At 50.4% G+C, this 27,347-nt stretch overlaps 1 protein-coding gene and 1 long non-coding RNA gene across 4 annotated transcripts in view; one reads left to right on the top strand and one right to left on the bottom strand.

Annotated features, from left to right (window-relative positions):
* ILRUN (inflammation and lipid regulator with UBA-like and NBR1-like domains) overlaps positions 1–27,347 on the top strand; it is an 81,665-nt gene that overhangs the window by 23,447 nt on the left and 30,871 nt on the right. Inside the window, exon 5 of one of the 3 annotated variants that reach the window (XR_011339057.1) lies at positions 8,483–10,589. Coding sequence is in view for 2 of the 3 variants with exons in the window: in XM_069875987.1 (XP_069732088.1) it covers positions 4,676–4,729 (54 nt within the window). In the remaining variant the exon portion in view is untranslated. Of the gene's footprint in view, positions 1–4,675; positions 5,187–8,482; positions 10,766–27,347 lie in introns of those variants that run through there. The other 2 variants (XM_069875988.1, XM_069875987.1) reach the window with 2 other exon arrangements.
* The window catches only part of LOC138730648 (uncharacterized), a 256,765-nt gene continuing 248,438 nt past the window's right edge, over positions 19,021–27,347 (bottom strand). Inside the window, exon 3 of the long non-coding RNA XR_011339058.1 lies at positions 19,021–19,030. This is a non-coding gene — a long non-coding RNA (uncharacterized lncRNA). The remainder of the gene's footprint in view (positions 19,031–27,347) is intronic.

The raw sequence follows: 27,347 nt of genomic DNA, 5'->3' as shown, positions 1-27,347 counted from the left end.
AAAGCCCTTCCCTTCTGCTTCCGCCAGACCTGCTAAGGAAGGTTTTGGATTTGACTGTCTGACTCTGCCAACTCCTCATGTTATATTACAGTACTTTTGCCTCTGATAGACTCTACCAGATCCACTTTTTTGTTTTTGCTTCAAGTCCTTCTTAAAATTTATATACTCTTGTCTGGGTGCTGTAACTATTAGTGGCTGGAGCCTGCTCCGGTTGCGTGTGCAAATAAGTCAAAATATCTCTCTAGATGTGCTCCTGAGTTTTTCATCATTTGCAAAAGAGGAAAAAATCACCACACCCCTAAAACCTATGATTAACCATATAAACTTCTTTTTAGCTCATGTGGGGAGACTAGAGCTCAACATTTTGATCCCAGGAGCTGTCAGGAACAGTCAATCAAAGGACTATTCCTGTCTGTGTCCTTGTCTTGTTTATAATTGTAGGTGACTTTTAAATTACCTTTACTTTAAATCTCTCAAAAGCTTGCTTGGTGGATGCTATATGAGTCTGAGTGATATTTTGACTGTTTTTATTTGCTTGTGTGTGACAAATGACTTGCAGGATTATTTACAATCCAGAATCCACCTGTTAATGCAGCCAGTATGTGTAGGTGTGTACTGTCGTATGTCAAACTAGTTCAATTCTTAAAATCTTTTAAAAACGCTTTACTGTACTTTAAGCAGGCTGTGTAGGACAATAACACTTGGTTGCTGAATGACTTAATAAAGCCCTAATGTTAGTTCACCTACAGCACTTTAGTTCCTAACTGGATGAACTGCCTGTCTGCTGCCAGTGGATCATATTTTAGTGTCCTACTTTGCACCAGGGCTATGCATTTTTTTACTGATGGCATGCGCGGGATTAACTGTTTGACAGACTACCCATCACCCTTTTTGTGTTTTGCACCCCCAACATAAATTGCTATAAAAGCTGTATTGGCTCCTGCTTCAAGATTCTCGCTCACTAAAAGTGAAATGGATGGCTTAGGAAATGATTAAAAAATAAAGCCTTTCACCTATCGGTTTGAATACGGTCTGAGTTAGCCGTGACTGGGAGTCACTGCCCTTAGTGGTTGCTGGGTGGGTAGTGGTGTTCCTCAAAGAGGCAGCGTTGTCTGACTGCAGGGGCTGTCCCTTTACTGATTTAGCTTCTGCATAAACTGTATCTCAGGTTCTTCAGGTGAAGAGCACGGCGGCTCTGTTGTACACAGCAACAGTTGGTAACATCTCTGGGTGTCACCTGGTGGAAAATCAGTTACCAAGCGTAGCTTTGGTGAAATAGCTTACAGAGCTGAAATACTAGGTTTAATTTCAGTGGAAAAACTCAATTCCACCTTTGGTTGTCAACTCTAGGCTTTTTTTTCCCCTTTGCCTGTTTTCTGCTTGCAGAGCTTGGCAACTGCTTTGTAGTTGTTTTGCCCTTGCAGGTGGATAAACATGGAACTGCTGATCTATGCCTTTCTGAGAGTTCTTGTGTAGAAGTTCTGGATGTGAAGCTTTGGCAGCAGCATGGCCTTCAGTTTTCATTAGGTCTCTCCCCGTGGTGGCTTTTCTTACCCTTCCTCGTAGAGGAATGTGGTGTGGGCACCAACAGGCTCTAGCTGAGGAGCAGATCCTCTGCCTTTTCTAAGGAAGAACCTGGTGTAAGAATTCAATAGCTATTGGAGATGCAGAGGATGTGGCAAAGGTCAGCTATAGAGGATTTCACTAAATTTGAGTATGCTGGTTTCGCTAGTAACCCAAAGTTCATGATCAGTGCTTGCAGGAGTTGTGAGCCATTGCAGTTGAACCTCGGGTGTAGTGTAGGGGGCCTTTCTCTCATTTGTTTGGGGTATTTTTGTTTCCTTTTGTATCTACACAATATTCTTGGTTGGATTTAAGGTAGATCTTGTGAGATAAAAGTGGAAATTTGGTTTCTTGCTTACTTCAGAAGGAAGAGCTTTATGGTCCTTTTCACAGATGGGTTGGGGTATATCAGAGCTTTGATTTTTATTTTTTTTTTTTGTCTCTGTTGCAGTGTTTCCATTTGTGACATAATAAAAAGTTAGCTTTTGCTTTGGAGGTTGTTACAAGGCAGGTCTGAAGATCAGAGTCCTGCTCCCCTGTCCAGGTCAGGATGCCGTTTTGCCACAGGCACAACATTCCTGTGGGTACAGTGCTGTTTAGTGCGCAAGCTTGAGTGGATTTGGCATCCTGGGTATTTGGTCTTGTTGAAAATCACCAGGTGAATGCGCTCACCTTTCCTGGTGCGGGTCTAGTGCTATGCACGCCTTCTTTCTCCAATCTGGAAATCCTTCTGGAAGAAGACTTTTTTTTTCCTTAGAAGGGGCAAGTGTAGCAGTAATCTGAGCCCCAGATGGGGATGAGTGGAAGAAGTTTATTGGGGGTGATGTCAGCAGTATTAAACCCCCTGTTCAGCAGATGGTGTTCCTGTATCTGTTAGGAAAACTCATCTTGCCCATCTTCCCTGCTTTCCCATGCCTTTTCCCAGACCTGTGCTCTGCTCCTTGAGAGGGGGGAAAGCAAGCTATGATGCCTGGAGCTGTTGTCTTGTGATTTAATATTAATGTGAAATGCTTTATTTCAAGTTCTAGGAACAGATGGAGGATACTGTGGGTTGGTTACGTAGTTGGACATGAGGATTCCTGGATTTTACTTATCTTGGGCAGCAACTCCAATATTGTTGTCTGCTTTCATGGACCCAAAGTAAGGAGTGAGTCCCTTGTTGTGTTCGACACACCCTTTAGTGAGATAGAGCAGTGGAGTTGGGTAAAGTCTAGTAGAGGTGTTCAGAAGGGCCTACGTCCCCTGTTCAGATGCAATATAAGCCCTTAAATATTTCTTGAATCATCGTGGAGGCTTCCTCATTACCAGGAGATCTTGGAGAACCCCAGTGATGTAGTTACATGAGGTCATGAAATCTTTGAGACAGAACTAGCAGTTTCTGGCATCTGCAGGTGTAAAACACACCAGAAGCTGCCAGACCTTGTCTGTGTTGGTTCTCCCTCTGGTGCAGCTGAGCAGGTGTGAATCGTCCTCTGAAATTCCCAGTGGAGTCAGGATCTCAGTGACACGTATGTGCCATCTGCTGCTGGATTAGACAAGTATATCAGTGTTTCACACATGGAAACTTTGAAAATGCTTTTATACAGCAGTGCGGAGTGCATGGTTTGGATGCTCTGCTCAGTGAAATAAGCTGTCCTAGGAAAGCAAAACAAACAAAATAAGAGACTGAATTCCCTATAAGCACCTGTGGGTGAAACAAATGGCTCGTGATCTTTATTCCTGCTGTAGTGTATGCCCTCCCTGGGGCCACCTTGCCCACCTCATCAAACAAACTGCCGGAAGGGTCTGTGTTCAGGGCGTTGCTCCAAGCATGTTGTTACATCTCGTCCCAGCAGAGTTTTGCATGCTCTTAGAATTAAAGATGTGCTTAAGCGCAGGGTAGGATGCTTATCTCAGTATAGGGATGAGCTGTATTAGAGTCCAGATATGCCCATGCACGGGTATTTTATTCTTCTCATTGGCAATCACTTTCTCTCTGTATTCTTGAGAAAGATAAGGCTGATACAGCTTCCTTCTATTTACCCGCTCCTGTCTCATAGCAACGCTGCCGAGGTCACTGCTGCTCTCTTGTGACAGTCTTTTACATTAAAAGCACAAGATGCAGTCTTACTGTGCCTGGGGAGTTAGAGTTATATTTCTTAACTAAGGAAAAAACCAGTCAGGTTTAAAGTGTCTAAAAAAATCGGAAGTGGATAGCCATATACTGACATTCGAATTGTACTTGTCATCTATATATATAAATATATATCTCTGAATCTATTGCCTGTATGAATTGAGGAATTGCTGCGTGTAGAGAAAAATAGAGGTAGAAGTAGTGATTCTGAAAGATTTGCCCGTACAGAACAATTTGCATCATTGCTGCTGTAGCAAAGGACATTCTGCACTTCGTCTGGTGTGAATCTAATATTTGCTACTGTGCTACTCATACAAGTCCGATGAAATATAAGCATATTCAGAGTTCAACAGAATGAGAGTCTTAACACCTTTTTTCCCCGCTGTATTGATTCTCCCTATCTTACATCTGTGTGGAGCTGAACTCTCATCCATGCTACTTGACAGCTTTCTATACCTAAGGGGAAACCAGACCTCTTGGTATCCTTAGAGCCTTTAACTGGCTTCCCCTCTCAGAGTTTAAGTGTTGCTGCTGTTAGATACGTGCTTCTTCCCAACCAGGCCATGCCAATTTGCATTATTTTGAATACCTCCATATATGTTAGACAGAATTCTTATCACTGGAAGATATTTGGGTACTAAATTACATTTGTGGTTAAGGAAGGTGCCCCAGAAATGTTTGCATCTGTGTAGAAGAGAAGCTCCTTCCATCCTTGTCTCTGGGCTTGAAACCGGGCTGGTTACCATGTGGTTAAATCCATTTAGAGCAAAGTAGGAGAAGGTTGGACTCGATCCACTGTAACCACTCTGACAGACACACTGCTGCGCAGCATCTGCAGGCTACACTGGTGTTGCATGAGCTGGTTTGCTTCTCCGGTTAAAGACTAATGTGTTTGGATGCTGCATGTTAGCTCATCCATGAAAACCGGCGGTCCGTGTGCTTTTGGACTGTGGGAAATGTGAGATAATCTGATTTCAGCTTAACTTTGCTCCATTGCAGGCCAACAGCGTTCCCCTGTTCTTTTCTCTCTGCGGACTAAAAGCACGCACTTGATTAAGTTACAAGAGCTGAGTTGTTGCATGGTAACTTAACCCCGTACCTGAGCCCTCGTGTTCTTCATCAGCTCTCTGCATCTGAACCAGCCCCGCGAGCGGCTGCGCAGCGAGAAGGCTCTTAACTTCCCGGGGGTCTTAACCACCACCCAGCGTTGGCGCAGCACGTGTGGAATTAAAAACCAGCGCCCAGTACTTTATTTCCTTTGTTTGTGTTGGGTTCATGTCAGTTAGTCAAGAGAGCTCAGCGTAATTTGGAGAAGCGCTGGGTTAGGAGCGGCCCTGGAGGTGGCGAGGAAGCGGGGACTTGTAGCGCTGTCTGTGCCGCTGTCGGTGTGCACGGGGAGACTCCTGTATCGCTTTGCAGCCGCGCATCAGAAACTCCTCTCTCTCAAAGTGTACCTTTTGTTGGTCTGACTCGGTTACCAAGTTGAAATAAAGATAGCTGTTTGAAAGCCTGCCTTGTGATGCTTTATGAAAGATTAACTTCATCTTCCTTTCATTTCTAGCACAGGTGCCTTCATTTAAAGAGCTCGGTATTTACAAAGGCCTTTAACTTTCTGAAATGTCTCTGTCGCTGTCTAGATACAGAAGTCAAATGATCACTTGTACCACTAATTTTCATTTAAAGGCTTTTCTTGAAAAAACAGTCCTCTGCTCTCACGTATTTATCTGTATGAATAGCCCGTGTGCGTTCACTAGCGAGTTAGCAATTACTTCTGTAGAAGATATCGGAAGAACTGCAAGTAAATTTGCAAAGCTGCAGCTGAGCTTTTCATAAGGACAGTGATCTCATTGTGAATATAGAAGGGAATTCACCAAAAATAGGGTGAGTAATTCTCAGCTGAAATAACTCAGACAAATTGCAGTTGTGTGCAGAATTATTTTTGCACGTTGGTGATGTAAAACGTTGCATACAAGGGGTAGATATTCTGGAAAATGTCATGTAATGGAGTTTGGTGTTTGCATTGCGGCAGGAACCGGAGTGTTCAGGTATCGAGACACTGCTACACTGTGCACCTTGAATAAACGTAAGGAGAAATGCTTGCTCTGCAGACAGCTCACACCTTACCAAGGAAGAAGAAAGTTTTCTCCTTTCACAAAGGGGACTGAGAGTTTCTTGTCCAGGATCTGATATTAAATGAAGACTATGCTTGATCTTACAATATGAAAAGACGCTTTTTCTTTAAGTTCACCTGTACGCTAATAAATCTCATGGGTAAGTGAAATGCAGAGGCTATCCCAAAAGTAAAGATTTGGGGCTTTTTCTTCTTGGTGAAATTCATTGCACCAGGAGAAGGCTGAACATGATCCCAGATTCCAGGACTGGTCTTGGAATGGCTGGAGAGAGAAGCTCGTCCTGGGATGTCAGCCTGGGAAGGCAGTGTAGCTAGCAGTACAAAGGTCTATGTGCTTGGTAATTTGATACTCTGAAGGTGAGCTAAATTCTGGTTTTAATTAGCACGTGATTAGCATAATGGTGTAGCTTTAAATTAGATGCTACAGCAAACAGTATCTGCAGCTCCAGAGGGTTTCCCTGAAAATAAGGTTAATGCATTTTTGCTGAGTTTCTCTGCATACAAAAAGATCAGTCAACCGTTCTCATGGCTGACATCAGCTGAAGACTCCGAACCGTGTACTGATTAACTGTTAATTGTTTGTGTCATGGGGTGATGCAGATGTCTTGGCTCATGGGTGAGCGTACATTAAATCAGCAAGGTTTTGCCTGTGAGATAAACTGTAAAACACATAACTGGTGCCAGGCTGGCTCTGCGGAGCCGGGGCAGCTGGGAGCAGGGGATGTTTGAGCTGCTCTCCTGAGCCTGGTGAGCGTTGCCGGTTGGTACCTGCAGACAGAGCCTTATGTGCAGGGAACTAGATGATGAAGCAAATTCTGGCAAGTGTGTCTGTGCAGGTAATCGGCAACAAATGCTGGTTTTCTTCTGCAGAGCTTAAGCAGTGAAACAGCTTAACCCCTTGGAGGTGAGGCTGCTTAGGATTTTGCTTATAACATTGCTTTCCTTCTGTGTCCTTTAGGGTTTTTTTTTTGTTTGTTTGCCTCTTCACATTACTTTATGTTTCTCTACCCATTCCCCTGATTTTTTCAGACATGTTGCTTATCTTGGTCTCTGATTTTGGTGGGAGCTTCTCCTTGCTGAATTGTGCTGGAGTCTGCTGGGTGTTGCCTTCTCAAAAGCTTGCTCTACAAACCGGGAGCGCAGCATATTGCTGCAGCAGAGGCGTGTTTGTTTTTCCATTGCTTGCCTATGTTTCTGCCTGCAAAAAGCAATTTCCAAGCTTCCAGTTGTCTTCCCACACAGTTCATGAGATGTCCTGTTTAATTGTCTGCTAGTCCTTCTCTCGATTGAGTTTGGAGAGCTGCTGATAGGTGCTTCATTTTACCATTGTCTTGCGTTTTGCCATCTTATATCCTGAAGAATTAACTTTTTCTCACCAGCTGTAGAGAGTTCTTGAACTTAGGTTTTTGCAATTGGGCTTGAGCTAATAAAGCTGTTACTTTATACGAGTTGTGTTGAAGCCTTGTGGCTCTGTGGCTCTTGCAGTGAGGTTGTTACAGAGCTGTAGGAGAACATGCAGGAAACTGCTTTTAGATTGCGCTGTTAAAGGCGAAAGGCTGAAAACAAGTCAGAGCTTCACTTAAAGGCTGAGAGCAGCTTTATGCTAAATGGGGTCTTTGTCTTGCTCATCACCATGCTCAAGAGAAGCTGGACTCTGTCTAAAAATCATTTGCATAATGGTCTCCCAACTTTTGACAATGCAATAGAATGAGCTTTTCTCCTTCTTCTCACTTCTGACCCTGCATCTGGATCTGACAGGAGGATTCTGTGTGTGGTTTGTACCTTCACTGTTACAACAAACTTTATATCTCTGTGATCTGGGGGAACCTCTTGCCTGCCTGCTGGTCAGTTTTTTTTCTTCCTGATGACACCTCCAGTGGCTGTTTGGAACAAGAGAAATGAAAGGAATCCCAGTAGTTTGAGTCCTCTTAACTCAATCTGTCACTTAGGCAACTCACCTCAGGAGGAAGAATGGATTCTATAGTAAGCAGTTCGATTTTTTGGTTAAATGTTGTGGTTGGTTTTCACTTGAGTAGAATGTTTATTGTTACCTTGAGAGAGCAGAAGTACCAGTTGTGGGAGGTGGATTTCCAAGTCCTCTTTGTTTTTTATTCTTAAGCAGTCTCTTTTATCCGTTCTCAGCCCTTTATTGAACTGTTTGCTGTAATCTTTAGCATGAATCTTTAGGTGAACCTGCGGTTTCATGGGTATTGCAGCATCATGGGGCCTTGAGCAGCCTGGTCTAGTGGGAGGTGTCCCTACCCATGGCAGAGGGGTTGGAACTGGGTGATCTTTAGGATCCCTTCCAACCCAAGCTATTCTATAATTCTAAGATCTATAGGGGATTTTTGCTCTGGTGTAGAAAATAACCATAAGTTACTGTGTGACCCAGTAACCCTTGGCTGTATCCTGGCCTCAATAGCACCTGAAAGAGGTAAGTAGATGGCATCTGGCATCTCTGGAGAAGCCAGCTGCGAGCACTGAAACCACCTACAAACACTGAAACCCACATTTTAAGAGTGTTTTGTAAGGCTGGACAGCCAACGTCACACTGGTGGGTAACAAATTGTATTTAGTTGAGAAGTACTTAGATGGGATGGTCGTGTTTATAGGCGTACACTGATCCATTTTATTTCTTGCCTGCTGAAATTGATTGTCTCCAACTTTTCTTTCAGGGTTTCCACGGTCCTTATCCCTTCGGACAGTCTTAAAACACAAAACCACAAAACGGGTATCGGCAAGAGGAGAATTTAACAAAGAACTGACTTTGAGGGAAAGGGAGACAGGGGATTCACGTGGCAGACAGACACAACGTGGACCCCCCTTCTCTGCCTCTGTGTTTTGGATAAAGAAGAAAAATACAAAATTCCAATAACTTAAGTCTAGCTGTGTCCAGTGAATATGAAACCTAAGGATGCATGTGTGAATGCTGGATTTCAGGAGTGTTGTTCAGTGCTATGAGAAAGAATATATACCAACACCATGGGTTTTTTTAGAAGTCATTTTCACATGTAGTAGGTAGCTTAAAAAGAAGTTGAAGCAAGGACAATGAAAAAGCCATCTTTAAAAAAAATATTTTGCCTACAGAGCGGTTGTAGCTTGAGCAAATGTTTAATTTGTTTGTTTCTTGTTCATCTTTTTTTTAACTGAGGGACAGCGTGCATTTTAAGGGAACTGTCGTGTTTTGCTTGTTACCGAATGGGAATTTGCTTGGCAGCTTCTGGCGCTTATGCAGTGACTTCTTTCTGTTGGATGTTTTTTTTTAATGACAGGTTGGGTCTGCACCCAGCTCTGCGTTTTTAATATCGTCTGCTGGTTTTAGTTACCAACTTTTTAATCTCTCATTTCTCTTTTTTCCCTTTTTGGTTTGAGTGTTGCTGTTGGTTGTCCCGCGTGTCACTGGAAACCAGGCTGAGAACCAGGTCTCAGTGTGAAAGCTGGAGAGAAAGATTCTGGGAATTCTAGGATAACGTGGAGGGCTCATTTTCCCTTCCCCTTGTATATAAAGTACACACAAATACACACCCGTATTAATAAGAAACAGATCTATTAAAGCTCCAGAGCTGTCCTGTGTGGTTAGCATTTTAAAATACCTTTTTGTTAACTCTTGATGTACAGTAGCTGTGCTTAGAGCAACCAAGCAAGCGAATCAGTCGTGTGCCAAGAGGAAACTTCTTCTGTAGCCGTAATGCACTTACTAGTAGCTGCAAAGCTTTACAGAGGTTATGTCCTTTTAATTTTGAATCCTCATCTCTCTCTTATAGAGTCTTGAGTTTGAATTCATTTCTCCTGTGATAAAGCATGAGCTTAGGGGCTGATTGTTGGTGTTTCTGAATGCAGTGCAAGAGTTAGCATCATCAGCTGGATTCCACGCTATCCCTTGTATTCATTTGCCTTTATCGTCTTGGCTTGTACCTTCATTGAGGTTCTCGCCTTCCAAATGGGCTTGGTGTTAGAGGAGACATTGCTTCTCTAAAGACACGGGTTGTTCTGCTGTTCCTCCAGTGTGTTTTCCTCCAGTTATGAATTGGGAAGCCCAGTGTGAGGTGAAGACAAATGGCCTTGAGTGGTGTGGTGGATTTCTAATCCACCGCAGATCCTGTGGAGGGGCCGAGGTGAGGGGACACTGGAGTTGTCTGCCAAAGATACACCAATATGCAAAGCTCCCAATATCTTCTTCCAAATCTCTTCAGGGAGGACAATTGGCCTTGCTGGAGTAGAGCGATGGATCTTGTGGAGGACAGTGGGAGTTCCTTGTATGCAAAGAGGAAGAACAGATTTTGTTTGATAGATTTTGTTTGTATTTCAGAAGTTCTGTTTTAAAGGACACTGTTATCTGAAGTCTGTCTTCTAAGATCTGTTTGCTGGAAGAAACAAGTTTAATGTGAGGCATTATCTGCGTGGAAGAGGCTTTGCAGGATCTGGACTGCTAGTCATCAGCACGTGGAGTTTGATGAGCACTCGGGCCTATCTCTGCAGCTCACTGGAGCTGGGTGAGTGTTCAGATTCAGAGCAAACCAGTGGAAGGTGATGCCGTGCTGCTCAGTGCAGCTATAGCGTCTGGTTCTTGTCCTGTAGGATCATTTTGCTTTGAATTGGTTATCTCCTCTTAGCCTTCAGCTTAGGGAATGATTTGCATCGCCGTAGAGTAGCCTGGGCAAGTGGAGCCTTTCTTCGCTCCCTCCTTTCCGAGCAGGTGACTGTTGTGACCAGCTCTGAAGACACAAACACGTGCCTGACCATCAAACCTCTTGCAATCCTGATGCTTCCCTTCTTGAAGGAGTTGGAAACACCAGAGCCTGCTGTTTGTCCAAGTGACAAGGTGATTCCTTATCTTTATTAGTTCCTTTTATCAGCTGTGTAGCGGAAGGGGAGCGAAAATTAAGATCTGAGTGTGTCATAGCTGATGCTGCAACCTTTGCCTTGTGTCAGCTGAGGCATCTGGAGACCCTTGAACTCAGATACCCCCAAGCTTCCAGCCACACGTGCTTTTCCTGCGTGTAATGCCCGCCACATTCATGTTGCTGTGCTCCTCCTTGGACTGACGTGTTCCTTGCTAGAAAAAAACACCCTTGCATGCACCCCAAGTAGCTGTGTGCTTTCCCACTCAAAAGGCAGCTTGTTCTGCACAGCCTTGAATTCTCTCAAGTGTTTTCAGTTGATGGTGTCCTTGTGACAAGAGTCACTTTCTGCAGGGTGTGAAGAAGAGCAGGGCCAGATCTGAGTTGCTGCTGAAATCTGCAACCTCTTGCTGCTCCCCCCTCTTCCCCGGCTGGCTGAGCGTGAGCGCTCTTGTCTGTGGGAATGATCTCTCTGCAGAAGATTGCGCAGAGCTCTGGATGCTTTGAGAGCTGGGGCTGTAACCCTGGCCGTGACAGCAGGTGAATGTTTGAATTCATGGTTGCTCTATCTCTGGGTTTGTCATTGAGTAAAAACTGTTTTGCTGAGACCAAAGGTGGTTTTATCTCCTGTGGTTCCTTGGAGCTTAGCTGTGCAGCCAGCTCTCAAATTGCTCTGGCTGTCAGGTTTCCAGCTTTTAAATGGGAAGATGTGAGATGTGCTCAGCAAAGCTCTTCCCAAGTGACTACATGGTACAGTGATTGTATTGGTTTCTGTAGGATTCATGCCTTCAAACTCATGGAGTCTTAACATCAAATACAGGAATATAACGACCCAATTTTTCCTGAGTGCTAAATGCCAAATATTTTGGTGAACCTAAAGTGCAGCTGCTCAGATAACCTCATCCAGGTGAGTTATACCCGCAGAACTCAAGCCTGTTAGAAATGGGGAAACCCTTACTGGGTTGAGACTGGTGAACCAGTAAAGAAAGAGGCTGTTCCCTGAGTGAGGCTGGTGTTCCTGACTGGGACAGGGATGGGGCTGGTACCCGCTGGTACAGAGACAGAGAGGCTGCAAGTGGCTCCATTCTGATTAACACCCGCCTGCCTTGAGGTTCTGAGGGTTGAGAGGGAGATCTTCCTTACCCTGCAGGAATAAAAAGGTCATGCAGAACATCTGTGTCTAAATGGATCCCTGTGTCACTGTGAGCCACGTAGGACGTGTCACATCACTGGTAAGAGTTGAGCAGTGACAGACCACGCACCTCTCAGCCTGAAAACAGAGCACGATATCCCCAGGGATACCCCAAAACTGGCAGTGCCATGTGAAGGAGTGCAGAGAGCTCAAAGCTGCTGTCCACATCGCAGGAAAGTTGGATTCAGACCCCTCCAGGGTTTAGAAGCTTTTCCACTCCACCACCGAGGGGCAAAGCCGTTACGGTCAGAGAGCACGAGAGCAGCTGGAGTGTGCAGGGTTCAGAAATGCACGCTGTCCCACCTCTGGGTTCTGTTGTGTGTTTTAATTTTTTTCCGTGTGCAAGTGCTGCGTGGGTGGTTCTGCAGCCTGTCTGTTGGCTCCGGGGGGAGCGCGTGCGTGGAGCAGGATGGTTGGTGTGTTGCCTCATTGAGTCTGGGAGAAGTCCTGTGATAGCACATTGGGGGTAAAAATAAAGGAAGCTTTTTCCTTAATGTATAAATGAATATTTGTATGATTAAATTAACACAGAAAAAAAAAAGTTCTATAGCTTTTGAGAGTTTTATTCAAGCTGCAAAACCTTCTTGTCATCTTGCAGTTAAATGTACCCAGCTTGTTCCTGTCTCCAGGGTGTTCTCAGGCACTAGGGCACTCAAACCCACTTTTAGCTCTGCCTTTATCTCAAACCAAAACAAATTCAGTGCCTACCGAGTGTATCAAACAACCTTTCCAGCCCAGGCAGCGGGGTCCGAGGATGACAGAGGGACTCATCTGGTTTTCTTTATGGTGCTGGGGACAGAGAGCCTGGGAAGAAAGAAAAGAAGGGCCTGCTCTGGGTGCACGGTGGATGCATTTATAGCTATTCACCGATGCCAGCAGTGAGCTTCCTTTCTTACAAGGACAGGTAATGTCTCCACAGTGGGGCTGTGGATGGAGGTCAGCACCACGTAAGCCCAGCATGAGCTGCCAGCACCTGCGATCGAGATGGAAGCAGCCCTGCTGTTTTGTGAGGCTCTCGGAGAGGAATTTTCAATAGAGGAATTCTGTTGTTTTCTTTTTTCTTACTATCTCTAAGGCAATATCTGCTGCTCCTGTGGATCAGGAAGAGGCATGTGCAGGTCTCTGCTTTGCTGGGCGCTTGCATGGTCATCTTGGGCTGATTCCATTTCCCAGACCAGACCGCTCCGGGCATCCAGCCCAAAGGTTTGCCTATATAAACTATACTGTGGGGCAGTTGAGCTGAAGGCGTTCTCTTGCTTACATGTGACTTTGCTGCTAATCCTTGCAAGAATTCTCAATGTGTGTGCGCTGGGTTTGCTTTTGAACATTTGAATGAATGCCTGGAGCTTTCCTGTGCCGTTTAAGCTTCACTGCGAACAGACATCCTGCTACCTGTGCCTGTAGGTATTTATTTTGTGCCTTGAAAAGAAACGCACCCCTTGAGCTCCTGCTGCTCATGGGTGTCTTTAAGATCACCCTGTTTGGGTAGGTGAGGATTGACTCCCAGTCTCCCTGCCCAAGCTTTTCATTTACTGGTTGTTTGCTTGAAAGAATCTGTTTGTCTTTAGGGTTGCAACCTGTCAAAGTTTGCCAGTGCAGCACAATGCCAACACACCTTCTCCTCCTGTCTCCTGAGCAGGCAAATAATTCGAGGGATTGCTCTAACGGAGGTGATCCCACCACCGCGATCCCCGGGTGTGGTGCCGGGTGGCAAGGCAGGAGGCCAAGGCAAACGGCTCTGCAGTCACTGATGGGTTTGCTTTACCGGCTTGTTTATTTTTGATGAGGAACCAGATCGCTGTCCGTTAAAAGTTATAAAAATAGTTCTGTTCTTAAGGAGCTTTTTGGGGTCCCTGAAGCACTGGTTGCGGTAGGCAGGGGGATGTTCCCCACTCTGTGGGTTGTGAGATGAATTACAGCAAGGAAGGTGAGGATTGAAGCAGCAGGGGAGGATGCCCGTGCTCCTCTTGGCCCGTGCCTCTGGTTTGAGGGAAAAATTTCTTCCCCAAAAGAGTTATCAAGCCTTGGGTAGCCTGATCTAGTGGGATGTGTCCCTGCCCATGGCAGAGGGGTTGGAATGAGATGATCTTTAAGGTCCCTTCCAACCCGAACTATTCTATGATTCTATTCTATGATTCTATTCTATGATTCTATTCTATGATTCTATTCTATGATTCTATTCTATGATTCTATTCTATGATTCTAGCGTTGGAACAGGCACCCAGGGAAGTGGTGGAGTCCCCATCCCTGGAGGGAGTTAAAAGCCACGTGGATGTGTTGTGGATTGAGTCTGGGAGAATCATAGAATGGTTTGGGTTTGGGAAGGACCTCAAAGCCATGGGCAGGGACACCTCCCACTGGATCAGGGGCTCCAAGCCCCATCCAACCTGGCCTTGAACCCCTCCAGGGATGGGGCAGCCACCACTGCTCTGGGCAACCTTGGCCAGGGCCTCCCCACCCTCACAGGAGAACATTTCTTCCTCAGATCTCATCTCAATCTCCCCTCTTTCATCTTCAAACCTTTCTCCCTCATTCTATCCCTGCCCTCCCTGATCCAGAGCCCCTCTCCAGCTTTCCTGGAGCCCCTTTCAGCACTGGAAGCTCCTCCAAATACTCCCTGGAGCCACCTCCAGGCTGAACAACCCCAACAAGAGCATCCCCAACCCAGGTCCCTGCCTTCCCAGATCTACTGTAAGTGCTGCAGAGAGGAGAAGGGCAGGGTTTGTGATTTTTAGGGCTTCCCCCTGCTCTCTTATCTGCTCTGTGCACCAAATCATGTGGCGCAAAGCGTGCAGTGCAAAGCAAGATGCTGAGGGAGAGGTTTGTGCTCGCTTCACCTCTTCCTTCTCCACAAATCCTTTGGGAGTACGCAGTGAAAGATTAAAGGGCCAAGTGGGAAACCAGGCTATGCTGGTGGAGGGGATGCTGTGAGTCTGTGGGGAATGAGGATGGGGTGTGCGCATACAGAGACATGGTCTTACTTAGTGTAAGCATTCACTAACCTGTAATCTGTGTGCTCCGCATGCGCATTTAGTTGGAAAATACCCGGTTAAACAGGAATTATTGAAGGAAATCTCGTCTTAAATATTTCCTACCCCATTCATGAGCCAGCTGAGTAGTCAGAGCACGCAGTGGAGCCGAGCGAGGCAGCAGATGGCACGTGCAGGTAAGGACCAGCCTTGTTTGCCCCATGAAATACCATGGGCTCGACCCTGCTGAGCAGGTCTGGCTTCAAAATCATCTCACTTTGTGGAGTGTCCTTGTTCTGATTGTGTCTTCCCTGCAAATGTGATACCTTCACTATGATTTAAAAGGTTCAAGTAGGTGAAAAACTCACTTTTTACCCCCATTTATGAAGGGAGTAAGCAGTGCAGCATCCTGCGGGACAGCTCGGCTGGGCTGTGAGCTGGTGACACCATGGAAATCATCTTCTACCACAGTGATTGGCTTGGGAAAAGGGCAATTCTGGGACCTGGCGGGTTGGTTTGATGTGGACAGCGTATTTTCTGGATGAGGAAGAGCAGCTCATTGCAGTTTCCTAGAGGCAGCAGTCCTGGCATAAAACACATGCATAAAACCAGCTGTAGAACCAGCTTCCCAGAGTCTGCTTGGGCTCTTCTCCCAGCCGAGGTGCGCTACCGTGGAAGTTGAGGGTGTTTGAACAAGCCTGAGGCTGGAAATTGGATGTAATTATTCTCCTTCAACAAGCAGTGTGTGTTTTCCAGCAGTCAAGTGCCAATTCTTCATCTCTGGGGCTGTGCTAGATGGGCTGTTCAGGGCAATTCATTAAGGATCTCTACAAATGTGGATAAAAACCTTCTCAAGAGCTTTCCCTCTTGCTGGCAGGACTCAGCCCTGTGTGAGCTTGCTCGGCTGACTCCAAATGCTGGTTAAGGTGTCCATCCTGTCCCAGGAATGATCCCAGTGCTGCTGATGCACCCCCTAAATTGCAGTAAAACCCTAAAGAGCCACTCATCTTTTGCAGGCAGCTGTTGAAAACACCGTTGAAGTGTCCATAAACTCCAAGTAAACCCTGAATTTGGATGGCTGAGAGTGCAGGTGCGTGGGTGGAGGAGGCAGCATGGGATGCCTCGCAGAGCCACTCGTGCTGGAGGCTGCCTTGTCTCCATAGCAATCGCTATTTATTGACTTAAAGCCAAGACTCCTGCTTCCCAGCTGCTGCTCTGGACTGTGGCCGCCGTGGGTTGAGCAGGGTGGGTTGGATCTGAGCGTTGTCCTCGCGTGCTTTCCCCTCTGCCCTGCTAAAGCGTGACGTGCATTGCTGGTGGCTGAGGATGCTTTACCCCAGCCTAGGCTGCTTCGGTCCCGGCGAGGTCAGCACTCATTGTTTTATAGGTGAGAGAGGCTGAGGCAGGAGGTCCTGAGTCCCCATCCAGGTCTCCAGCTGTGCAACCATCCCCTGTCCCACAGGGCTCGTGTAATACCAAGAAAAGAGTTTGTGGGCTACAGAGGTCGGAGGGTTGGAGCACCTCCCATGTGAGGACAGGCTGAGAGAGCTGGGATTGTTCAGCCTGGAGAAGAGAAGACTCCGAGGAGACCTTATAGAGACCTTCCAGTACCTGAAGGGGCTACAAGAAAGCTGGGGAGGGGCTGTTCATAAAGGCTTGTGGGGATAGGATGAGGGGCATTGGGTATAAACTGGAGAGGGGCGGATTTAGACTAGACATAAGGAGAAATCTCTTCATTATGAGGCTGGTGAGGCCCTGGAACAGATTGCCCAGAGCAGCGGTGGCTGCCCCATCCCTGGAGGGGTTCAAGGCCAGGTTGGATGGGGCTTGGAGCCCCTGATCCAGTGCGAGGTGTCCCTTCCCATGGCAGGGGGAGGAACTGGATGGGCTTTGAGGTCCCTTCCAATCCAAACTACTCTGTGATTCTCCTCAGGTCTGTGCAGGCATCCAGTGCAACCTCATCCCTGCTGTCCCCAGCTCTGCTCTGCCCCAGCTGACCTTTAGCAAGCAGTTTCTTCACCTCTAAGACAAGCATAAGTGAGTTAGATGGGCAAGTTGTGTGCCCTTCTGCTTAACAGGCTGCTCGTGCTCGGTCACAGCGTGTGGCAGGAGCTGGGGAGCATCTCCCTGGCTTTGGGCTGGCCGGGTGGCACCGTGTCCTGCTGGAAGGTACTCGGTCATCTTAGTTACAACCAGGGTTTGCTGGGGAAGGGCCTGGCCTGGAGCAGGTGCCAGCAGAGGGAGCTGAGGTTGTTCCTCATCTGCAAAACCCTCCAGAGCTGCTGGATGTGGCTTTTCCAGGCTTTGGGACCTGCAGGTCGTGGCAGCCAGTGAGATATAGCCATGTCCCCATCGGGCTGCTAAGCTTGGTGCTCGGCTTTGGAGGGGTTCGCAGTTTCTGGGTTGTGTTCCACACTGGTTTCTCTAGGCAGTGGGGTGGCCTGGTGTCATCTGGCTTGTCCTCCACCTGGAGTGATGCTGCTGAGCCGTGCAGGAGCGTGTGCTGGGCGAGCAGAGCACAGGCAGGATCTCCAGAGGGCTGAGATGCCCTGAAAGCAGAGATGTCCCATGGGTGGGTGTGAGGAAGGTGTCTAGATGCTGATGTGTCTGTGCTGTGTCCAAGGGATCTGAACAGGCTAGATCCATGGGCTGAGGCCAATGGGATGAGGTTTAACAAGGCCAAATGCCGGGTCCTGCACTTGGGGCACAACAACCCTGAGCAGCTCCAGACTAGGAGAAGTCTGGCTGGAAACTGCCTGGAGGAGAGGGACCTGGGGGTGTTGGTTGACAGCGACTGACCATGAGCCAGCAGTGGCCCAGGTGGCCAAGAAGGCCAATGGCATCTTGGCTTGGATCAGAAACGGCGTGGCCAGCAGGGCCAGGGAGGTTCTTCTCCCTCTGGACTTGGCACTGGGGAGACCAAACCTCGAATCCTGTGTTCAGTTCTGGGCCCCTCACCACAAGAAGGATGTTGAGGCTCTGGAGCGAGTCCAGAGAAGAGCAACGAAGCTGGGGAGGGGCTGGAGAACAGGCCTGATGAGGAACGGCTGAGGGACCTGGGGGTGTTTAGCCTGGAGAAGAGGAGGCTGAGGGGAGACCTCATTGCTCTCTGCAACTCCCTGAAAGGAGGTTGTGGAGAGGAGGGAGCTGGGCTCTTCTCCCTAGTGACAGGGGACAGCACGAGAGGGAATGGCCTCAAGCTCTGCCAGGGGAGGTTCAGGCTGGACATTAGGAAAAAATTTTTCGTGGAAAGGTTCATTGTGCACTGGCAGAGGCTGCCCAGGGAGGGGGTTGAGTCCCCTTCCCTGGAGGGGTTTCAGGGACGGGTGGACGAGGTGCTGAGGGACGTGGTTTAGTGATTGATGGGAATGGTTGGACTCGATGATCTGATGGGTCTTTTCCAACCTGGTGATTCTATGATTCTACGTTTGGAGAGTGGTGTCCTGCTGAGGAGCCAAGGGGTCTGGGTAGCACAACCTGTTGCTCTCGTGAGGGGGCTCGGATGCAGCCAGTTGGGGTGCAGTGAGAGTTTTCCCTTCGTTGGGACCCTGTGCCTGTTACAGTGCAGTGTGGATGGTGATCCTGCTGGCCAAGACCACCTTCCCCAGGTTGAAGCAGCAGGTTTTGTCCCCTCGTACCTCGTGTCTCTTCCAGCAGTGATGGGCAGTGGGGAAAGGAGCTCTGCTCTCACTGCCTACCCCAGGGCAAGGCTCTGCAGGACGGAGGAGAGACCCAAACTGAAAGGCTGGGGTACGCAGACCCTTTTTGAGCAAAGCTGCCCCACAGAAGAGGGATTTCAGCCTCTCCTGGGGCTGAGCTCCCTGCGCTGCTGGCAAGGAGCAGTCCAGGCTCGGCAGCGTCTGCGGCCAAGTGGGCAAGGCTTGTAATCCAGGGGGAAAACGCAGCGAGAACTTCGCATTCCTTGTTATCTAATCTGGCCCGTTTTCCCTCCTCGGTGTTTACCGTGGCTGGGTTTCCTCAATTAATTCTGACAGCTGCAGGCTGGGCTGTGACGTCAACCTGCGGCAGCAAAGCCCAAAGCCCTGGGTGGTGTTGGACCTCGGGGACGAGCCCCTCGCCCCCAGCATCGAGCCCCTCTTGTTGGGGATGGCGAGAGCCGCACGTGGACCGACGCTCCCAAACTCAGCAGCAGAGACGCTCTTGTCCCCAGAAAGGCTGCAGGGATGCCCCATGGCCATGGGACTCTTGAGCCCGTCCCACCTTCGCCTCCAGCAGCACTGGGTGCTGCTCGGGTTGATGCTGCTAATAGCAGAGAGCCGTGCTTGGCTGGACTTTGCACCGAGTGTTGGGTAATCGTGGCCAGATCGTTTCCAGCTACCTGGATGAGCACCCACCGCTCCTGTAGCCCCTGGGCACCGAGCGGCAGTGGGGGGAAAGGAGGCTTGGGCAGCCCTGGGCTCATCCTTGCTCTCTCCAGTACCAGGTAAAGGCCTTGAGCGGTGACTCTGAAACCTCTCCCTGATGGGCAGTGGGTGTGTAATGTCATCTCCCTTCCTCACCCCCTTCCTGGGGTCCCCCCAGAGCTCAGCAGGGCTCAGAGCAGCTCCAAGGCGTCTCTCTTTGCTGCTCTGGTGGGGAGAGGAGAATGAGCACCTCAAACCATGGCTTTGGAGCATCTATCTCGGAAAGGAGGGGGGAAGCGGAGGCTCAATGCTCCTCATGGACCTCCTGGAGCAGGGGTGTCCCCTCCTGGGACCGGCCGTGCTCTGCCTTGCCCGCAGGGAGCAGGGTGGGAGGAAGCGGGTGACGGTGCCTGAGAAGCAGGTTTGTCAGAATTTTAAAGGGATCTAAATAAATAGCGATAAGGATACAATTATTTAAAGAGCAAACAAATGGAAACTGCTAAATGTACTCTCTATTTTTTTTTTTTTTTTTCTTGCGGGTGAAGGGTGCAAGGCTGATGCCGTCAAGTGCCTGGAGCAGGTCCCTGCAGGGGCTGGGCCGTGGGGCTAGTGGTGGCCAGGGGCTTGGCCACCCTGGGGTGGGGAGCAAGGAGAAGTGCTCAGCCTTCAGCCCCAGCCAAGCTGGGTACGAGCCTCATCAGGATCAATTTTTATTTCATCCCACCAGGAACAAGGTCTTATGGCTCTGAAAATGCCTCAGGTGAGCTCGTTCCTGGTGGGCTCCCAGTGTTGCAGCCGAGAGTGGGGACGTGGGACAGGACGATGGACCATGCTGTGCAGGGAACCCTGTTGGCTTTGGTTTGCTTAAAAGAATCGCAGAATCATGGAATGGTTTGGGTTGGAAGGGACCTCAAAGCCCACTCAGTTCCACCCCTGCCATGGGCAGGGACACCTCCCACTGGATCAGGGGCTCCAAGCCCCATCCAACCTGGCCTTGAACCCCTCCAGGGATGGGGCAGCCACCAATTCTCTGGGCAACCTGTTCCAGGACCTCCCCACCTTCATGAGAAGAAGAGAATGTGAAGTCTGGATTTGCTGCTGGCACCAGGCAACGGCTCTGGAGCAAGGATGATCCTTAAGGTCCCTTCCAACCCAAACTGTTCTACGATTCCACGTGGTTCTCGGAGTCCTGCTCGTGTTTAAGAAGACGCATGGATTGGTGGCAAGCTAGAGCTGGAGAGCCATCCCCTCTTCCCACCCCCATTCTTTGGTGCTGGGGCTGCAAAGCGTGTGCACGGAGCGGGGTGCTGGTGGGGACAACCCATTCTCCTTGTCCCCCCAGCTGCCCAACGCCCCGGAGATGCCGTCCCCTGCTTCAGGGCTGTGGCTGTCACCATCAGGGCTTTGTTTCAAAGGGCAGCTCATTCCCATCCTTCCCCCTCTATGGCTTTTTTCATCGGGTTTTGGTTGGGGATTAGGCACGTGTTGACAGAACAAACATTTTGCTGCCCTCAAAATCCACCACCGAGGAGAGAAGCGACGTCCTCGCTCTACCAGTGCCCCGAGCCAGCGCTGGGACGGGGAGAACCGTGCTTGGAGCTGGAGCCATTTCGGGTCACGTCCCGCACCGGGGCTGGAGCCTGGCTCCTGCTCTCTTGCAGAGCGTTAATCGCTTTCTGCTTTAATAACCTGTCCTGCGAAACCAGGGATGCGACCGAGGAATGCTGCGTGGCTCCAGGGTTTGGTGTGTGCTGGTGGCCCAGGTCTGCTGAGAGCTTTGTTCTCCCCAAGCCGCACTCGAAGAACTGGGGCTCCTCGTGATGCTGGGAGGCTGATCAGGCTGTGGATGCCCATGGATTGTTCCCAGCAGCTTGTGTTTGCCTGGAAAAGCAAATTTCCCCAAGCTTCAAGGCTACCCCAGGCGCACAGGATCTTGTTTGGGGTCCTGTCCCCCTCCTGCGCCCCTTTTTTACGTAAGCGAGCTCCCTGCTGGCCCCCAGGATGGGGTTGCCTGACCCAGGTGATGCTCCCCGCTAAGGCCACGTCTCCTTCGGAGCTGGGTGACTCACGGCTGAGTCACAGCTCGCTCTGCACAGCTCGACACAGTTTCCATCCCCAGCTTTCTTCCAGCCCTGCGGGGTTTTCTCTGGCCCCACCACAGCGTGCGAGGTGCTGGTACCTTCATTCCAGAGCTGTGGGATGCTGCTGGGGATGGAGCAGCCTCATCTCTCATGGGGTCCCTGCCCTCTGCTCCCCCAGGAGCTGCAAACCTGGCTCAGCAGGGCTGGGGCTTTCTGATCCCAAGGGTGATGGGAGCAGGGTGGCTTTGGTCCCTGCTGAGCCTTCCCTTCTCCCTGCAGCCAGCTCGTGCTTTGAGCCGAGATGGGGATGAGTTATGGGATTTAGGGTTATTTTTAGGGATTTTCCCCCTGGAGCAAAATCTCCTGGGATGGGAAGGGCAGGACTGAAGGGGAAAGCACAGCCAAGAGCCTCTCCTGCTCTCTGGGGCATCGCGTGCTGCCCTGTCCCTCCTTGGCTTTGAGATCATTTGAGCTGCTCGTGCCTCTTGCTCCCACCCAGGATGGGTTTCTCTGCCCCAGCAGCTCCCACGCTCTCCGGGGCCGCCGCTCCGTGGGGCCGTTATGCCCAAGGATCACTTTGCATGCAGGGGGGGGAAAAAGCAGCAGGAGCAGAAGAAAAATGAATTTGCATTTCTTAATGTCAACCCGTGTGGGAAACAAAGCCACCAAGGGTTTTGCTGCCGCTCGGCCCCGCGCTGGAGCTGTGTGAAAAGACAACATCCCGTCTGCTGGCACCGAGCCCTCCCCGTCTCACCTGGCTGCCTGTGTGTGCCTGGGAACCGCGGCCACCAAAGGGCTCGGGGCACGAGGAGGGGATGCTGGCTCCGTCACGCAACCCGTGCTGGTGGGGCAGGAGAGTGGTGGTGAGGAAAAAGGGGTACAGTGCTTGTGGGGGTTGAATCGTGGAGTGGGTTGGGTTGGAAGGGACCTCAAAGCCCAGCCAGTTCCACCCCTGCCATGGCAGGGACACATCCCATGGGATCCAGTTGCTCCAAGCCCCATCCAACCTGGCCTTGAACCCCTCCAGGGATGGGGCAGCCACCACTGCTCTGGGCAACCTGGGCCAGGGCCTCCCACCCTCACAGCAAAACTTTTCTTCCCAAGATCTCATCTCAATCTCCCCTCTTTCATCTTCAAACCATTCTCCCTCATTCTATCCCTGCCCTCCCCAATCCAGAGCCCCTCCCCAGCTTTCCTGGAGCCCCTTTCAGCACTAGAAGCTGCTCTAAGGTCTCCCCACAGCCTTCTCTTCTCCAGGCTGAACAACCCCAACTCTCCCAGCCTGTCCTCGTGCAGGAGGTGCTCCAGCCCTTGGATGATCTTTGCAGCCTCCTCTGGACTTGCTCCAACAGCTCCATCTCCTTATGGTGTGGATTCCAGAACTGGACACAGGACTCCAGGTGAGGTCTTGCAAGACTGAAGCAGAGGGTCAAGGTTTTATGGGATTTGGTGAATCATAGAATTGTAGAATCACCAGGTTGGAAAAGACCCACCGGATCATCAAGTCCAACCATTCCTATCAAATACTAAACCAATTCTGTGGTGATGTGGCAGCCACAGGGCTGGTGTATGGAAGCCCCCAGCAGGTGGGGTTCCCCCCTCTGCACCCCAAATCACCCTTGCAGGGGGACTATGACCCTCCTCTCCTCCCTGCCACGGAGCTGGGCGCACCCACGCTATGCTGAGCCCTCTCTTCCTGGCACCACTGGGCGATGCACGGATATTTCCAGGCTTTTAATCCCGAGAGACAAAAGCAGGAACTTAAGGCGACTGGAGGAAGAAAAGAGCAGGGCTTTGAGCAGGGAACAGCAAACATGCTGGTGGAACTCGCTGCTCCCAGCCCAGCTGGGCACCCTGCGACCTCCCTGCCAACGTCACCTGGGGTTTGCGGGCTACAAAGGTCAGAGGGCTGGAGCACCTCCCGTATGAGGACAGGCTGAGAGAGTTGGGGTTGTTCAGCCTGGAGAAGAGAAGGCTGTGGGGAGACCTTAGAGCAGCTTCCAGTGCTGAAAGGGGCTCCAGGAAAGCTGGGGTGGGGCTGGTCACAAAGGCTTGGAGTGATAGGATGAGGGGCAATGGGGATAAACTGGAGAGGGGCAGATTTAGACTAGTCATAAGGAGGAATTTCTTTGCTCTGAAAGTGGGGAGGCCCTGGAACAGGTTTCCCGGCGGGGTTGTGGCTGCTCCATCCTTGGAGGTGTTCAAGGGCAGGTTGGATGGGGCTTGGAGCCCCTGATCCAGTGGGAGGTGTCCGTGCCCATGGCAGGGGTGGAACTGGATGGTCTTTAAGGTCCCTTCCAACCCAAACCATTCTATGATACTATCCCTGCACCCCTGGTGGAGCTGGGCTCTCCAACACCCTCCATTTGCACCATCAAGGGCTGACTCTGAGTCACGGTGCCATTATCTCTCCTGCTGCTGCTTTTCTCTTTCATTCAGGCCTCCGCACCACAGCATGAGGATGCCCAAAGCCACCTCGTGCAGAAGGGACCGAGCGTGGGAACAGTGGCCACGGCTTGGAGCTCCAGCTCTTTTATCAGGGTGGGCCCCGCAGGCGGGTGCCAGCAGCAATAACCGTGGCTGTTTGCTTGGAGCACGCACGTATCCCCTGTAAACAGGATTTATAGCAGCATCTGGGAGATGGGGAAGCCTGGCAAAGGCAGCTCGCGCCAGGCAATAAAGAGGAACGGCCCTGCAGCACGGGCTGCTCAGGAAATCATGGAATCGTTACGGTTGGTAGAAGATCTCTAAGCTCATCCAGTCCAACCTCATCGTGCCTTGGCTGGGAGGAGGAGGAATTTAAGGGGATTTGGTTGGTCCCTGTTCTGGAGCAACCTTAGTGGGTTGAGAGCTCCGAGGATGCTCCCCAAGATGTGTGCAGGGTTGCTGCACAAACAAAAAGCCTGCAAGCTTCTCCATGCCCACCCCTGAGCTATTTCTTTTGCAGTCTCTGGCCCTGTGGTTAACTCTGGGGCTGCAGCTCTGCTTGGAAAGCCCTTCTCCCCTCCAAGGGAGGTGGAAACATTGGCTCATCCCCAACTCGTGAGGGTGTGCTCAGCCCTGCTTTGCAACAGGAGCACCTGGTCTGAGCATCTGAGCCAGCGCTCGGCTCCCTTTCCCTGCGGAGGTGGCTGTTTGTGCCGTTCCGCAGGGATTCTAGGGGGAGATCCCGTGGGCAGCAGCTCATCTGGATGCCCCCACAGTGCTGTCTGCTCTTTGCTCTGGTTTGGTGGCACGGGAAGGCACCGGAGCGCTTTTAAAGCTTCTCTGCAGAGTCAGCCTGCCCATCACATCTTCCTGGAGAGCAGGACACCCAGTTTGACTGGTGAGCTGTGCAGAAGCAAAGGGACCTCTCCAAGGGTGGCACTAAGGTGTGACTGTAAAGCAGGTGGGAGCTGGGATGGAAAATATAACTGGTATTCCCACCTTCTGCCAAGCCCACTGCCCTTTTCAGGGAAAGAGGAGCAGCGAGCAAGATGTGTCTGAGTCCCAGTGGCTCCCAGATCCTCTGCTCACTCCTCCTCACTTTGCTCCTACCATCGAGACTCTTTCTAGGATCGCAGGGAGCACTCCAGGCTCTGACCTTCCATGCATGTGTTAGCTGGAAATACACACGAGCCAGGGCGATAAACCCTCTCGGTGTGGGCCTGGAGGAAACGAGTTGCTGTTAGCAAACAGCCAGTGAAGGGTAATTAAGATTACGGGCAGCAGGAGGGGAGTGAGCAGCCGCCACTTCCCGCTGGGACCTTCCTTCTGCCCTGATGGCTTCAGCCCCAGGATCCCTGGGCTGTGCCTTTTCCCTCTGCACAGATTCCCTGTGTCCTGGTGCTTTCCCACTGCTTTCTGGTTGATTTGGAGGTTGGATGCTGCCTTGGCTCAGCCCAGCACTGGGAGCACCCCTCTGCGCCCAGAGCTGCTGCGTGTGCGAGGGACGATGGAACCCAAGGTTCTCTCTCCCTGTCCTCCTCACGCTCCAGCCTGGAGCTGTGCTGTGTGTGTCTCGGGATAAAACTATCCATGAGATCTGGGGCTGGCATGGACTGAGGTGCTGATGTGGCTCCTGCAGAGCAGGACTGAGTTGAGCGCTGTGTTAAAAGAATTCCAACCATTTCCAGTCTCTTCAGGCTGGAGAAAAGCCTGAGGGAGCCTGTCCTGCAGCCTGGGAGCAGGGATCCATCTCTTCTCTGAGCATCGCTCGGAGGCATGGACGCGGGAGACAGGATGAGGGACCTGAGCTCATGGTTTTTCTTTGCTTGGGGACCCCAGCTGTCCCCAAAGGCTGCGCAGGAGCTGACGCAGAGAAAATTCTGCTGCTGCAGGAGATAAGGAAGCACCACTCAGCTTGAGGACAAATCAGGCTCCATGGCCTCTGTGGTTTCTGCAGTGACATCAAGTGCCTTCAATAGTTTTATTATATATTACAAGCTGCTTATCTATTATTCTTGTGATGGAGCCAGAGATTAGCTGCAGGCAGGTGGGCAGAGAGATTCTTCCAGGCTGATTCATGAGTCCTTTCTCCATCCATCCCCTCCGGCTGCGTTCCCAAGCGTTGAAGTTTCAGCCGTAGCAAAAGGCACTGGAATCGGAGCTGGTGGGTTGACAGGGAGGACAAGGAAAAAATCATCACGAACTGCGCACATAGGAAAGAAAACCCAGACTTTATTTCCCCTCTTTTGTTGTTTCTCCAGTGTTGCAACCTCATCTTTTCCTGGTTTGCATATGCAAGCAGAGCTGTGCCGACCCAGGATTGCGAAAGGCAGCAAGAGCAGAGCCAGGATGGTGACACCGAGAGGCTGCAGCCACCAAACCTGCTCTGGGAGGGAAGTAGAGATCTCACTTTAGGGCCTTTTGCCTGGTTTTCCAGCTCCATATCATGTGCCCAGCTCAGAAAGCAAATGATTTTCCCTTTAATCCCTCTTGTTTATTGAAATCCCCAGTGCTACATGGAAGAGGAGCCAGGAAAGCTTTTTCAGACCCTGATGTGAGTTGGACAACTGGTTCAAAAACAGGTGGGGCTGACCTGGGTCTGGGATGCTCTGGAGCAGGGGATGTTCTTGTTGGGGTTGTTCAGCCTGGAGAAGAGAAGGCTCCAGGGAGACCTTAGAGCAGCTTCCAGTGCTGAAAGGGGCTCCAGGAAAGCTGGGGAGGGGCTCTGGATCAGGGAGGGCAGGGGGAGGATGAAGGGAAATGGTTTTCAGCTGCAAGAGGGGAGATTGAGATGAGATTTTAGGAAGGGTCATCAGGCACTGGCAGAGGCTGCCCAGGGAGGGGGTTGAGTCACCTTCCCTGGAGGGGTTTAAGGGACGGGTGGACGAGGTGCTGAGGGACATGGTTTAGTGCTTGATGGGAATGGTTGGACTCGATGATCCGATGGGTCTTTTCCAACCTAGTGATTCTATGATTCTATGATTCTATGTGTCCTCCCCAGCCCACATCTTCCCCCACCTGCCACCACGTCCAATGGGCCTGGCTGTGTTTACCAAAACAGGGAAGAAAACCTCCCCTCACACTGCAGGAACCCCGATCCAGGGGGAACTTTTTCCTCACCGATAAGATAACATTGAACCATTTCAAAAGGGAGGCAGAAACTCCTGGTGCTGGCGATAGTGTGGCTGAAGCGCTTTGCCAAGGCGCCGGGCACGCCAAGGAAGCCGTAACACAGGGGTCACCATCCTATGGGGTTTTATTGTCCTCCAGGCAAACAATTCTGATGCGATGGCTTATCGGCTGTGCCGTGCAGCCGCCGTGCACCAGCCCTGGGGTCAGGACACCTGCGGGATGCCGGCTCTGCCACGGCTGCGGATGCCAAGCCCAGACGTGGTGACCATGTGGCCACCAGGATGCAGCGATGTGGGTCTGAGCTGGGTTGCATCACAGCGGTTTGTGGCTGGGGTGGTGCCTGATGTGGGTTTTTAAGGCACGGGGGAGTTCGGTTTCAGCAGTGCTACGTGCACGGGAGAACTGCTTGAACTCTCCTGCGTTCTTCACGTGTTAAAAAAGAGACAATAAATACCAACTCGGTGTCTGTCTCGGTCAAAACAGCTTTTTCCTGCTTATGCCGGTGAAGACAACCCAGGCCTGCACGTTCCGGCC

This window comes from Phaenicophaeus curvirostris, chromosome 24, assembly GCF_032191515.1.
Source record: "Phaenicophaeus curvirostris isolate KB17595 chromosome 24, BPBGC_Pcur_1.0, whole genome shotgun sequence".
NCBI lineage: Eukaryota > Metazoa > Chordata > Aves > Cuculiformes > Cuculidae > Phaenicophaeus > Phaenicophaeus curvirostris.
This window is presented reverse-complemented; position numbering and strand designations above follow the sequence as displayed.